Consider the following 13,872-nt stretch of genomic DNA (forward strand, 5'->3'; position numbering starts at 1 on the left):
CACACACACACACACACACACACACACACACACACCCCGCCTTGAAAAGGGAGGAAACCAAGGACAGGGGGGTTAAATAGGGTGCGTGAAGCCAGGGTCAGTTAGTGGAGAGACTCTGACTTGGGGAGCGGAGCCCTCCGCCTGGGGAAGAAGTGTTCCTGACGCAGTTGCGTGAGAGTGTGTTGGCAGGACACGGACAACAGTTTGTAACTGATCACTCAGCCCTGTTAACCCAGGGCTCCCAACACCAGCTTGGAGATGGGGCTTTGGAGGATGAAGGGGAAGCTTTCTATTCTGTTCACTGTTGTCTCGGGCTCTTTGGAGTCTTCTGACAGAAGTGTTAGCAGGTCTCTGAGCTGGTGTGGCTCACACTAGCACAGTCCAAGATTAGATAGGCTCTCTCCCTGCATCTTACACTGAGTGACTCTGTCCTAACTTAGAGGAGCCTTTGCTATTTACCCTTCACCCCCATATCCTAACTTGGTTTCTGTTTACTGCGGAGACCTCAGCTTCTGTCTGTAGAGCCTTCGTGGGGCAAAGACCTGTAGCTATCTTCACCTACTCTTGAGTCTACAGGTGCCCTCTGATGGGTAGAGTAAGATTATCTCTGATTCTGCTTTTATGCATGTGCCGTGACCATGGAAGAGTCCACTATGCATGTGAACTGTCAAAGCCTAGAGTGATTTCCTTTTCTGTCCCTACTATACACACACACACACACACACACACACACACCACAAACAGAGGGTTGTGGGTTTTTTGTTTTAAGAATTTCAGTGGCCAGGGAATGTAGCTCAGTGGCAGAGTGCTGGCTTTACCTGTATGAGTTACCTGGGTGAAATCCCCAGTATCTCCGCTCTTTACCCAAGTTGGGGTGGCGCACAACTTTATTCCCAGAACTGGGGAGACAGAGGCAGGTGGATCTCTGAGTTTGAGTCCAACCTGGTCTACAGAGTGAGATCTAGGACAGCCAGAACTATTACACCAAGAAACCCTCCATGTCTCAAAAAAAAAGGGGGGGGGGAAATCACTGAAGTATTTACATCATTTCTCACTTTTCTAACTCCTCCCATTCCCCTCCCCCTCACTGTTCATCAATATATTGACCACACTTTGCATAAAGCCAGAAAATGTGAGCCAGGTGTGGTGGTGTATGAGAGGCAGATGGATCTTTGTGAGTTTGAGGCCAGCCTGGTCTACAGAGTGAGTTCCAGGACAGCCAGAGCTACACAGAGAAACCCTGTCTCAACAAAACAAACTGAAAACAAAACAAAACAAGACCAGCAGCTTGACTGCTGATACCTATAGAGACAGTAGAAGCAGGCTCTTTCACAGGGGCTCCTGAAAAGCCTACACCTCTGTTTTGGTAGTAGGTTACTATCACAGCAGTTATATTCCCTAAGCAGAACCTGAGGGTAGGAAAGCCTCCTATCCCATCTGATTCCCTTCTTAAATGGAACCAGATTCAAGAAGGCTTCTCAGGCAGCGACACTGAGAAGGCCACAGATAACACAATCAACAATCCTAACGGGGCTCTTCGCATTGAAATTTATTAGCATCTCTGAACTTGAAATCGAGACCTCCTTCATTTTAAAATTTCCCAGGGGCCTCTAGAATGCTGCCAAGGTTGAGACATACTGCTCTTCAATCGAAAGAGTCAACTAATTGTTTAGAGTATTCCCACATCTGGGTGTACACTGGCATCAGGGGGAAGGGTGCTTTTAAAATGACCCTGATTCTCTGGCCGTGCATTCCAGACCATTTGAAGCAGTGACTTCCAGCCCTAGGTATCTCTTAGTCAGTCCTCGTCTATGCCAGCTGTTCCTACGGACGGTGAGCCAAGGGTACAAATGTTTCCTTTACAACTGTCTACCAGTGAATCATGACTCACATTTCATAGGTCAGGAAAAGGATGTTCAGAGCAGGTAGTGGCCTGACCCGCATGACTGCATAAAGAAGTCCCTGAAGTAGGTCTGTCTAACCTTGAAACCTTTCCCAGTTTTCCAGACCCCAGTCATTGCATCCTGGGCCTAGTGGAAAGTTTTCTCTGTTCTCCCGCCAAACAGCCAAAGGCAAGGAAGGGGAAGGTAGCCCGAGACAGTGGCTCTCCTTCCAGCTGCTTCCAAAGCCTGAGCTGAGGCCCCTTCAGGAGAGACGAAAGGCCCCACGATGACTCCGGTTGCCTGGTGTTTGGCTTGGTCCTATCCTAGTCTGCCACTTTTGAGATGCTTCTTTCTGGAGGGAGAGAGAGTAAGCCTGCCTTACTCACTTCTCATTTGCACCCTCTTCTGGAGAAACCAAGAGGCAAAAGCACTCACTTTTTGAGAGTTTAAGGGATTTTTCAGCCATGTGGCAGAAAGATGTCTCCACCCCCCCTCATAAAACCAAGGAGATGTGATGTCAAGGTGACCTAACACTTTCAGCTCTGCTTTGTGACTTTGTGTCCCCAGGTCATTGCATAGCGTGGCTTGAAGCTGGGCGCTGGGGGATTTGGGTGTCAAACCTGCTCCTGCGCCACCACCTGCATGTATACAACTTAAAGGCCTTGAGGTTTCAGTTTTTCCATCTATCAACTTACTGAGGATTGTTTGGGGACAGTTACCGGAACTCGGAAATGCCAGGCCTGCCAGCAGCCTTTGAGGTACCAGAGGGAAAGGAATATTTGGCCCTGAGGCTAAGACTCAGGCCACCTGGGACCAAAAGCTTTGTCAAGTGTTTGCTGGCACCTGTTCAGGGACCTTATGTCCCCAACACTTAGAGTGGCTCCAAGTGGCCATCTGTGTTAGAGATCACACTGAATGTGCTCACTCTGGCCTTTCTCCACCTGTGTCAGCCCCTAGTGTATGGACAGCTCAGAGCCAATACTTAGAGCCCGGATAGCTGAAACTTTAGAGTTAGTGGTCCACATAATATACATTTGACTCCAAGCCTAGCTCCTAGGAACCTCCCCCCTTGGGGGTGGGAGCTCCCTCTGCACCTGTTGCCTCTCCTTTTGTCCCCTGTTATTTACCAGCCAGCACAGGGTACATGCTCGGATGGTGTTGAGTGAAGGGCAAAGGTGGAGGGATGAATGAATTTGCTTTTGGCGACATCTCTCAAGTGCTCGCTATGACAGGCTGTTTAGCTGTCGGCTGTCTGCTTGCTTGCTCGGCTTCATTTCATTTGTGTCAGCCAGTTCATTTAGAAGATCGTCTCTTTAAAGAACATTCTAAAAATAGGATGCTTTAAATGTGATGCCATTTCCCGAGGAGGGGATAAATGCCCAGGGTTTCTCACAAGTGTAACTTTTACACCAGATCCACTAAGAAAGTGCATCGGGGCTCTTGATCCACCGGACCCCTTATTAAACCATTGTCAGATTAATAAATCTTTCTGAGCTACTCAGGCATTTGGGGGGAGGTGGAACAATATGGGACAAAGTGGAGGCTGAGAGGGAGGACCTCGGAGTTAGGTAAGGAGGGGACACTAGCAGTCACTAGGGATTTATGTCTGTCCCAGCTCATGGCCCGAATTGAGAGAATTGAGACGGAGAGGCACAGGCTGCCCTCAGGGCACTTAGGGAAGCTGGCTCAGGGCTGCTTGGATCACCATTTCATGGCCCTTGTCTCAAAGAGCCTGAGCCGGGCCATGTCTCCGGTAACAACCTGAGAAACTTTGTGGGCAGTTGGCTTTGATGTCTGGTCCTGTTGTTAAGTCAGTTATGAGTCACTTCATCTCTCCTTCTGCCCTAGTTCCCAAATGTTACAGCTCCCTGTTCACACTATGGTGATGATTAACCTTGCCAAGTGGCCTTTACCCCACTCCTTCACTCCCACCCTCATCCCAATCCCAATCAGGATGCTCACCAGACCAGCCTGTTTTTATGGATGGCGTGACTTTAACTGGTAGTATAGACCTGGGTTCTAGGTGAGTCTTCGAAAGGACAAGGCCACGTCAACCTAACCAAGTTAACCAAATTCCCAGGGCTTTGTATGCTGGGAACAACATTAACATCCCTCCTAGTAACATGTGAAGACCCCATAGGGATAGAAGGGAATTCAGTCCCTGTTCTTTCTACCTGAGACACTCACTGCCCGGCAGCCCGGCAGGGCCACTGGCCGGTGACACACCTTTCCATCTTGGTAAAGTAACCTCCTGATTGGCCACTTCTCCAGTGTCTACACCTTACTTGTCTGTGTCTGCGTCCCCACAGTGGCCAGTTTGCCATCGTGAAGAAGTGCCGAGAGAAGAGCACAGGGATGGAGTATGCAGCCAAGTTCATCAAGAAGAGGCAGAGCCGGGCCAGCCGTCGGGGCGTGTGCCGGGAGGAAATTGAGCGGGAGGTGAGCATCCTGCGGCAGGTGCTGCACCCCAACATCATCACGCTGCACGACGTCTATGAGAACCGCACCGACGTGGTGCTCATCCTTGAGCTGTGAGTGGGGCACCGGGACCCATGACGTGGGGAAGTGGGGTATAGGGCACCGGGACCCATGACGTGGGGAAGTGGGGTGAGCAACCAGACCGAAGCTCAGCCCAGAGAAGATGCAGTCAGCTGTAGACGGTTTCCTTTTGCCTCCCTTATCCTCAGCCTTTGTCTGAAATGAAGCCGATGGAGGGGGTGAGCCTGCTAAGTAGCAAGGGCAACAAATAATGACCTAACTCTTGCTTTCATTAGATTCTGGAGATCAAAGAGAAGAAACCACCGGACCGTCTCACCGGTCCATTTAAAGAGCCTAGCTAGACCCCTGCCATCTACACAGCCTCACACGTGAGGTGCAGCCTAGGGATGGCTGAGAAGGACTTCAGAGTGGCTGGTGGAATTTAGTGACACCAAGACTCCGGCTTGCTTAGCCACTCTGATGTCCCTGAGCTAGTGAAGCCTGGTGGGCAGTAGGGTCTGAGTCAGGCTGTGGCACAAGTCACCATAGCCTCACCCAGCCTGGTAGAGCCCAGGATGAGAGTGTTCTGAGCCTCATAGCATCGAGTAAACAAACACCTGCCAGTCCACAGAGGAGTGGGGTGTTTGTCTCAGTATTTCTTGATTTTGTGACTGTGGGCAAGTCAGCCCAGAACCAGGAAGTGTCCTTTACCTGCCTCCAGATTGAATAGACAACCTGACGTTTGAGAGTTACCTATACCTTGGAAGATATAACTAGTTAGAGAATTTACATCCTCTTGAATCTGATTCTTGCATTTTCAACCTCTGTGTTTAACTGCATAGAATTGCCAATAATCCCCTCTTCCCTAGGGCCCGATGTCCTCTCGTTTCATCTATGGACCCCTTTGCAAAGTGAACTAGTTACTGCCTGTGTCTCCCTGACCAAGACAGGAGTCTGATGAAGGCCTTCCTAACTTCCCCAGAGATGATAAGTCATGTGTACACTCCACGTGGCATGCTCTAAGGCTAAGGATCACATCGGGTTAGTGTCCCGATTCCCAGCAGAAAGTGACAAGCCCATCTTCCTGGGAAGTCCAGAGTCACTTCTTTAGATGTCTATTATCATCCCTCTCCCCCACCAAAAAACCATAAAAACAAATACAAACAAAAAACCAAAACGCCACAGGAACTAGGAAAGGCATCTATAACCCTTCAGCCCAGTTACTTGTGTTTCTCTGTGGTTCCTCTCAGTCCTTATCATTTTGTATATAATTTTGCAATTTCCTGTTTCACTTTTTTCTCCAACTAACAAAATTCCATATATAGCCGATTTTCCATTTAAATAACTATATCGTGTTTCATTAAATTACACACCAGTGTTTCTCTATTGCTGGACATTTGCTTACAATTTTTCAGCTTTTATCCTTTCCAAACTTTACTGATAGAACTCTTTCTTCCCAATGGTCTGTCTCTTTTCTTTTGAATTAGTTACTTCAGCTGACTCTCCAGAAGTGGAGGATTAAGTTGAAGGTGGGCAGTTATAGGTTTTTGGTGACTTTACTTCCAAAGAATGCTGGGACAGGACAGTGTTTCTATTTGCCTCCAGTCTTGGCATCTGTGGAACATCTGTTTTAAAACACATATCTTGCCGGGCAGTGGTGGCACACGCTTTTGATCCCAGCACTTGGGAGGCAGAGGCAGGTGGATTTCTGAGTTTGAGGACAGCCTGGTCTACAGTGAGTTCCAGGACAGCCAGGGCTACACAGAGAAACCCTGTCTCAAAAAATGTATCTTTCTTTATTCATCTTTATAGTTACAAATCAGTATCTTGTCATTTTATTCACGTTACCAGAACTCTGGAAAGCATTTCACCAGGCGTACCAACCTGCAAGGGAGAAGGGGTTGACCCTGAGAACACTATTACAGAAGAGAAGAGACCCAACTCTTACTTAGCCTTTGCTGGAGGGGTTTGATTTGTGCTGTGAGGTGAAAGCATCCTGGAAGGAGATGGAAAAGGACCCAGGACAGAGGTCTTAGAACGGAGAGGCTCTTGGTAAAAAACTGTTTCCAGGCTTGTAGAGACAACATGGCAAGCCTCTACCTCTGAATTCTATTCTCTTTATGTGCGGGAGTGTAAATCTACCTTGTGCAAAAGTGCCCACAAAGACTGGAAAAAGGTTTCAGATCTCTGGGAACTGGAGGCATTGACAGTTGTGAGCTACCATATGAGACCAGGGAGACAAGCTCATGTCCTTTCAAAGCACAGCCTGTTTTTTTGTTTTGTTTTAACTGCTGAGCTATCTCTCCAGCCCCCATCAATGTTTTAATTTATTTCCATTTTTAAATGTTTTTGTTTGATTTGATCTACTGATCTTCCTGTCTCTACCTCCCAAGTCCTGGAATTACAAATGTGTGCCACCACATTGAGCTTATGAAACAGGATCAAACCTATGCTCCCTGTATGCTAGGCAAGCATCGTACTAATTGAGTCACCAAACTTCTACTGAGTGGCTTTTGCACACGAGGTGTTTCAGAAGCAAACTAGTCTCTGTGGAGAGAGAGCCAGTGGAGCCTGATGAGACGGAGGCTGTCAGTACAGGGACAGTGTCTGGGTGGCTTTGACGGAGACACTTGGGCTACATGGTGTGGAGAGGGCAGGAAGAAAGGAGCTCGTGGAGGACTTGCAGTCAGGTGATGTGGCTTTAAAACCTGGTTCTGTCACTCATTGGCTGTGTTAAGGGGGAGCCACTTGTTCCCTCTGGCTCTCAGCCTCATTCTAAATGGAGAGAGGAAGAAACCTACATTCCTCCAGGTGGATGTGAGGGTCAAGTGAGAGAATATTCCAGAAGGCATATTGTAGGAATGGTGAACTTTAAATAAAACTTTGAGACCTGCTCCAGCCCCCGGCACCCCTGCAGGGACACTGTATCTAGGACTTATCAAGGACTTGTCAAGGCCTCCCAGTGCCAAGTCAGTCCAAAGGCAGCCAAGAAGTCTCTCTCTTGTTTCAAGAAGAAAAGCTGACATCTGGGAACTTGCACACAGCCCATCCTGAGGTTAAGGTCATGGAAGGACTGGACTTCTACCCTAACCCTTCCCGGGACAGACGTAAGGTGTCCCTTGTAGCAACTGCCAGGTTCCAGCACCTGCCCCAAGTCAGGGTGGGGACAGGATGCTGGATGATGTCACCCTGAGACATAGAAAATGCTGTGCTAGACTGATCTCTAGCACCCATTCAGCCCTACAGGCCACACCCAGCTACTCAGAGCAGGGAGGTCCTGCAGCAGGAGCACTGAATGGACATGACTGCTCCTGGGTATGGTGGAGGAGAACGTTTATTCTAGATATGCAGGAGAGCATAGCCAGAGGCAGGCACGTCCTGAGTGGTCTGGTTACATCCCTGACCGGTGTGAGGAGAGGGGAACCAAGTACAGCAGCCAGCAGGACAAAGGTGCAAAAGGATACAAAAGAGGACGGGTAGCCAAAATGTCTGGATTACACGGGGGAGAGGCTCTGGGGGAAGGGCAGCCCAGCCCTTGAGCTGGAAAGTTCAGGGCAGAGGTGTGGTGTGCCAGCCACACCCTATAACTGAGGAACTGAGGCACACTGGGAGAACCTGGAGGCAGGTCCGGTTCGATATGTTAAATAAGCACCCAAGCTGTTTGTCCCAGCTTTGAAATTTAACGGACAGCAGGTTTGCTCCAATGTGCACCCGTGTCCTCCTTCCCCCAACCTAAAATAAACACCAGCCCTGTTGCTGAGATTAAAAATGTCCCCACAAAGACAACTGGAGAGAGGAGGGGTTTACTTTAACTATGAGGGTGCTGTCCTTCACAGCAGGAAAGGCTGCTGGTCACATGGTAGCCACAGCCACAAACCAGAGATGACGACTGCTAATGCACAGCTCATGGAATCTCTTTTTATTCAGTCCAATAGAATTGAATATTGACCAAATGCAATTCTAAATTTTCTAGTAGCCACACTGAATAGGTAAAAAGGAATAGGTGACCTGATGTTAAAGATAATTTTAGTGACTCCAACATATACTGACTTTAATATGTAGGCAGTATGAGGTTATTGATTTTATATATATATATATATAAGAGCACATATCTGTTTATAGGTATTGTCCTGGTTAATGTAAACAGTAGTTCTTTTTAAATAGTAAACTTGTGTCTAGTGAAGAAATTTTATACTTCATCGATTTTTGTATTAAAATTAGATTAAATTTAAAAATTGAGTTCCTTAGTCACATTGGCCATATTTCAAGTGCTCAGTAACCATACACATTTAGTGGCTAAATATTGGTTTTGTTTTTGTTTTTTTTTTGAAACAGGATAACCCTGGCTGTCCTGGAACTCACTTTGTAGACCAGGCTGGCCTCGAACTCAGAAATCCGCCTGCCTCTGCCTCCCAAGTGCTGGGATTAAANCCGCCTGCCTCTGCCTCCCAAGTGCTGGGATTAAAGGCATGTGCCACCACTGCCTGGCTTAAATATTGTTAAACAGACCAGGCAGAGAGGACTTCAGCAAACAGAGGTGCTTGTACACAGGCCAGGACACTCATGTGCACCATTATGGAGGTTCAGAAAATGTTGGAAAGGGCAAATCCTGTGGTTTTCTAGAGATTAGTTTATGAGGATTTATGTGTAAGCTAGGGACCATGTATAGATTATCCTGAGTCCATGAAGAGGCCATAGTTTATAAAACCAAGGAGGGGAAGCTCTAGGGGCCATCTTGCCCAATCTGTTCTTTTTCAGGTGGGAAAACCACGGCTTTCTTAGAGCGGAAGAATGAGTCACCAGGTCACACCAGTCAGGTGTAGCATTTGTCCCTCTTTGTTGTCTGTCTCAGTCCATTCAGACTGTGGCACCTCACTTTCCTCTCCCAAAAGTTCATGTCATCTACTCATGTACAATAATAGATCTGTTGTACCCTAAGAGTCTTATATGATTTCAGCATCAGAATTTAAACATTGATGGCAAGCCAGGCCTAGGGGCACACACCTTTAATCCCAGTGCTTGGGAGGCTGAGACAGGCGGATCTCTGTGAGTGTTAAACCAGCCTGGTTTCAGAGTGAGTTCTAGACCAGCCAGAGCTACAAACAAAGACCCTGTTTTAAAAAAGCAAAACACACAAACAGAAGTCAGCGTCTTAGGGGAGCACATATCGGTCATTTATGGGTGAGAGTCAAGGGGGTCTATCCTGAGCAAACTACACTTCAGCTGAAATGGGAGCAACCAAGAAGCACTGTGGTTTTAAAGTCCTGTGTGTGGTAGAGTAGTGTAGACTGTTACATTCCAAAGGAGCAAACTGGGGAAGAAGAAATGAGTGACGGGTCTTGAGTCAGTCTAAGACCACTTTGGACTCAATATTTTGTCCTTCAGGCCCATGGGCACACATCCTGCATAACAGCTTTGGGAAACCTTGCCCTCTTGTCTTTGCTCTAAGTAGCCTACACCTTAACCCTCACAGGTTGGAATTGCCAGGCTGTGGCTCTTCCAGACAAGAATGGTACTACACCCGTGGGCCCACTGGTCTGGAGTCTCCAGGTACCCGATTGCCTGCTGCAGTAGGTGCTCTCTGCATTGGCCTCCACCCCCACACAGTTTTCCTTCCAGGGGCCACCAAGCTCTGAGGCATCCTTTGAAATCCAGGTGGAAGTAGCCACACCCACACAGCTTTGCTTGGCACAGAGCAATCATTTTAGGAACCAGTGGAGCCGCACCTGGGGTGACTGATGAGTGTGGAGCTAGAGTTCAGGAAGCAAAGGTCTCAACATGAACCAGGGCTGAGCTGAGGGGGCTCTTCCTTTGGTAGGGTCCTGTCCTCCAGGCCCTCAGTGTGGGCCTGAACCAGTGCTGAGCAGTGGGGGGACTCTTCCTTTGGTAGGGTCCTGTCCTCCAGGCCCTCTCTGTGGCCCTGTGATAGGAGTGGAGCTCTTTCCCTATATGAAGTCTGAGATGACTTGAAACCATTATCTCATTGTCTTGGACAATAGGCTCTTTATACAGTTGACTAATCTCCCTTGTTTTGATGAATGGCACCTGGCCTTCCTTGGGCGGGGCTCGCTGATCCTTGTAAATCTCCTTATCAAGCAAACCTCAGCTCCACCTGGGTTCTCTCCGCCACAGTTTCTCATGGGTTTCTTCCCAGTAGGAATAGCTGAAAAAAACTTAAAACTTTTACATGTTCCTTATTTTTAAAAAAAAAACAAAAAACAAATATTTTACTTTAAAATATTTCTCTTTGGGCCAGTGAAGTTGCTCAGTGAGTAAGGTGCCTGTCACCAAGCCCGATGACCTGGGCTTGATCCCTGGGATCCATATGGTGGGAGGAGAGAATTGACTCCTGCAAGCTGTCTATACACACACACACACACACACACACACACACACACACACACAGAGGAAAGAGAAGACAGGGAGAGAATCAGAGACAGACACAGAGGCAGAGAGACACACATTTACATTTCACTGTGGAGAGGAACAGACTCCTTCATCAGCATTGTACTTAGACATTTTCTTAGCTAGATATCCAGTTTCATCACTCACAAGTTTGCCTTCTGTAAGACACTAGCACATGAACAAAATTCAGTGACATTTTATGCTGCTATTGTATCACAGAATAGTAATAAAGTACTTCCACTGACTGATGCCACATTCCTCGGTTCTGTCTGCAAACCTCATCAGAATGGCGGTTGCCATCTGTATTTCTACCCGAGTTCCATTCAGAACCACTTAGATGCTGAGACTCCCTTCCCCAGAACCATTCTCTGCGGCTCACTTATGACATTGAAGACTAATCCCAGCATGCATTTCACAGCTCATCTGCCTCGGCCCCCTTACCTACTTCTGAAGCCACTCCCATGCAGAAGTATAGAGACCTAGGTCCAAGTCCCTAGCTTTCGCATTGAAGCCGTGCATCACTGATTTCTGCACTAAGGAAAAGGGGACAGGAAGAGCTTGCAGGCATCCAGTTTAGCAGAATCCAGAGTTCTAGGTTCAGCGAGAGATCTTGTCTGAAAATATAAGGCAGAGAGCACTTGAGACAGACATTTGACACTGATCTCTTGTTTCTACGTGCATGTGTGCACAAATGAACGCACATGCAGCGTGAGGGACAGTACAAATGGAGAATGCTTCATTCGATCAGACATTGGTCTGGATAGCTTCCAAGTGGGCAGTACCAGGAGCAGGGAAACTCACTCTTAATTGAGTCCAGGACATTTTGGAATTTGTCACCTGGTGATCTATATGGCAAGCACATATTGGAGGGGGCCCATGACAGTGATGGACTGGTGTGCCTCGCTGTTCGTCTGTGGTTTCTTCTTTCATGAATCGTGTGCGAGGGGATTGTTGTTATTCATTGGTCTGGTGACTGCAATGAATTCTCAGGAGATTATTATTTTTTTTATTAATGCAAATGTTTCACGTCTCATTCTCTGCCTTCTGGGTGTGCGGGACAGGTGATACTTGTTCATATGTACAAACAGAGACTGGGGAGAGGGCTTAACAGGCGATGGTGCTTGCTGCCCTAAACTGGAAACCTGAGTCCAGTCCTGGAAACAAACATGTTTGGAAGGAGAGAACTGACTCCAGCAAGTTGTCCTCTGACTTCTGCCTGTGTGTCATGGGCATGTGTGCCCCATCATCACCAACTAAGTAACTGCTAGATGCCAGGTCATTGTACCTTAGCATGCACTACTGCTGCTGTATCTGAAATGTGATTCACAATGGGGCACAGCCTGCTCTTTATAGGAAAAAAAAAGAGTTATTATTCAGGGTAACGAGGGACCTGGGCCTAGAGCACAAACAGAGGTCTTTCTGGGATCACCCTCGTAGCGATTCTTTATTCGGAACTTCAACAGAAAGAACACAGAAGCAAAGCCAGTGCGAGGTTCTGGTTAGACCAAGCTCCAGACAGGGCAAGGGAGATCTGACTTTCCAGACAATGTGAGAGCCAGCTGTACGAGCTACACCCATGAGCCAGGCCTCAGGACAAACAAAACTAACTGGGCCTGGCCCTCCCCACCGGTGTCTTCCAGAGTGTCCGGAGGAGAACTGTTCGATTTCCTGGCCCAGAAGGAGTCGTTAAGTGAGGAGGAAGCCACCAGCTTCATTAAGCAGATCCTGGATGGGGTGAATTACCTTCACACAAAGAAAATTGCTCACTTTGATCTCAAGGTCAGTAAGGGGATAAAGGGCAAGCCATGTTTAGGAGGAAGGGACTCTGTCCCCTTGTCATAGATAGGAAGGGTCTGGTGCCCACAGGCCCACTCTGCGCACCTTCAACCCCAAACCTGACCTGGGGCAAGGAATGGCCTGTTGCATGTATCCACCTCAGTTTCACTTCTATCAGGTCTTCCTCACATGGGGCTGACTGCAAGAAGCTCTTTGAACACTTTATCTCTTCCAGGGAGTAGGTGAGGCATACTTAAAAGAAAAAAAAAAAGCATCCACAAGAAACTTGAAACAGAACTCATTTCATAAGAGGAAAGTTACTGGCGAGGGAGAGTTAAATCATGAGGGGGGCAGAACTAGCAGGGTTTGCAGAATTGCTGAGCATGGCTGATACTCTAGACCCGGCACAGCGTGGCCTTCTGTGTCTCCTCAGTGGAGATGACAGATCTTGGAGCCCAAGGACCATTGGCTGCCTGCTCCTCCCTCACCCCAAACTGGAGCCACAAGACTGCTTCCAGGGCCCACTGATCATTTGTGGTAACTGGGGTTCAGGGTTGAGAAAGTTCCTTGTGGCCATGTTTAACTGTGTGTATGCTGAGGTCAAGGCAGAAGGATTGACTCCCTCAGTAACTGAGCTCAGGCACGGAGACTGAGGGGCCCTCACAGAGCTGACTGGCTGAGGCCCCTTCAGCTTGGGAAGAGATCCGTGTCTGTAGGAGGGCGCCCACACGCTATTGGCTGCTGTTGCTTCTTTATTTTGCTTTTGAGTCACGTTCTTATGTACCTCAGGCTGACCTCAAACTTGTTGGCCTTGAATTCTTGATTCTCCTGTCTCTGCTTCCCACATGCCAGGCTTACAGGTGTGCACTGCCATACCTGTCTGTCTGTATGTCTGTCTGTCCAGTCTTCTCTGCAGAAACCCCTGTGCTGTTTTGTGTACCATGCACAGCGTTTTTCTGGGTTTAGCTCTTTTCTTTTCTTTCTTCTTCTTTCTTTCTTTTTGTTTTTGTTTTTGGAGACAGGGCTTCTTTGTGCAGCTCTGAATGTCCTGGAATTCCCTCTGTAGACTAGGCTAACCCCAAATTCAGAGAGAGATAGACACCTGTCTCTGCCTCCAAAGTGCTGGGGATTAAAGGTGTGCTCCACCACCCGCTTGGCTAGTTTTTCTACAGAGATTTGTGCAGGCGACAGAAAAGAAAGATCAGCTGTTCTAAGAGTTGTGACAGAGGGAAGGGGGTGGTAGAGTGGTGGTGTGGTTGTAAGGAGCTGGTGAGCTCAAAGGACAGACCTTTAACTCATCCTGAAGTTATATGAGAGAGAGAGAGAGAGA

General features: G+C 47.9%; 1 protein-coding gene across 1 annotated transcript in view; it reads left to right on the forward strand.

The window, feature by feature from the left end:
* Dapk2 (death associated protein kinase 2) overlaps positions 1 to 13,872 on the forward strand; it is a 114,449-nt gene that overhangs the window by 60,813 nt on the left and 39,764 nt on the right. The window contains exons 3-4 of the mRNA XM_021207281.1: positions 4,193 to 4,414; positions 12,407 to 12,545. Of these exons, the coding sequence (XP_021062940.1) occupies positions 4,193 to 4,414; positions 12,407 to 12,545 (361 nt within the window). The remainder of the gene's footprint in view (positions 1 to 4,192; positions 4,415 to 12,406; positions 12,546 to 13,872) is intronic.

This window comes from Mus pahari, chromosome 10, assembly GCF_900095145.1.
Source record: "Mus pahari chromosome 10, PAHARI_EIJ_v1.1, whole genome shotgun sequence".
In the NCBI taxonomy this organism is placed as follows: domain Eukaryota; kingdom Metazoa; phylum Chordata; class Mammalia; order Rodentia; family Muridae; genus Mus; species Mus pahari.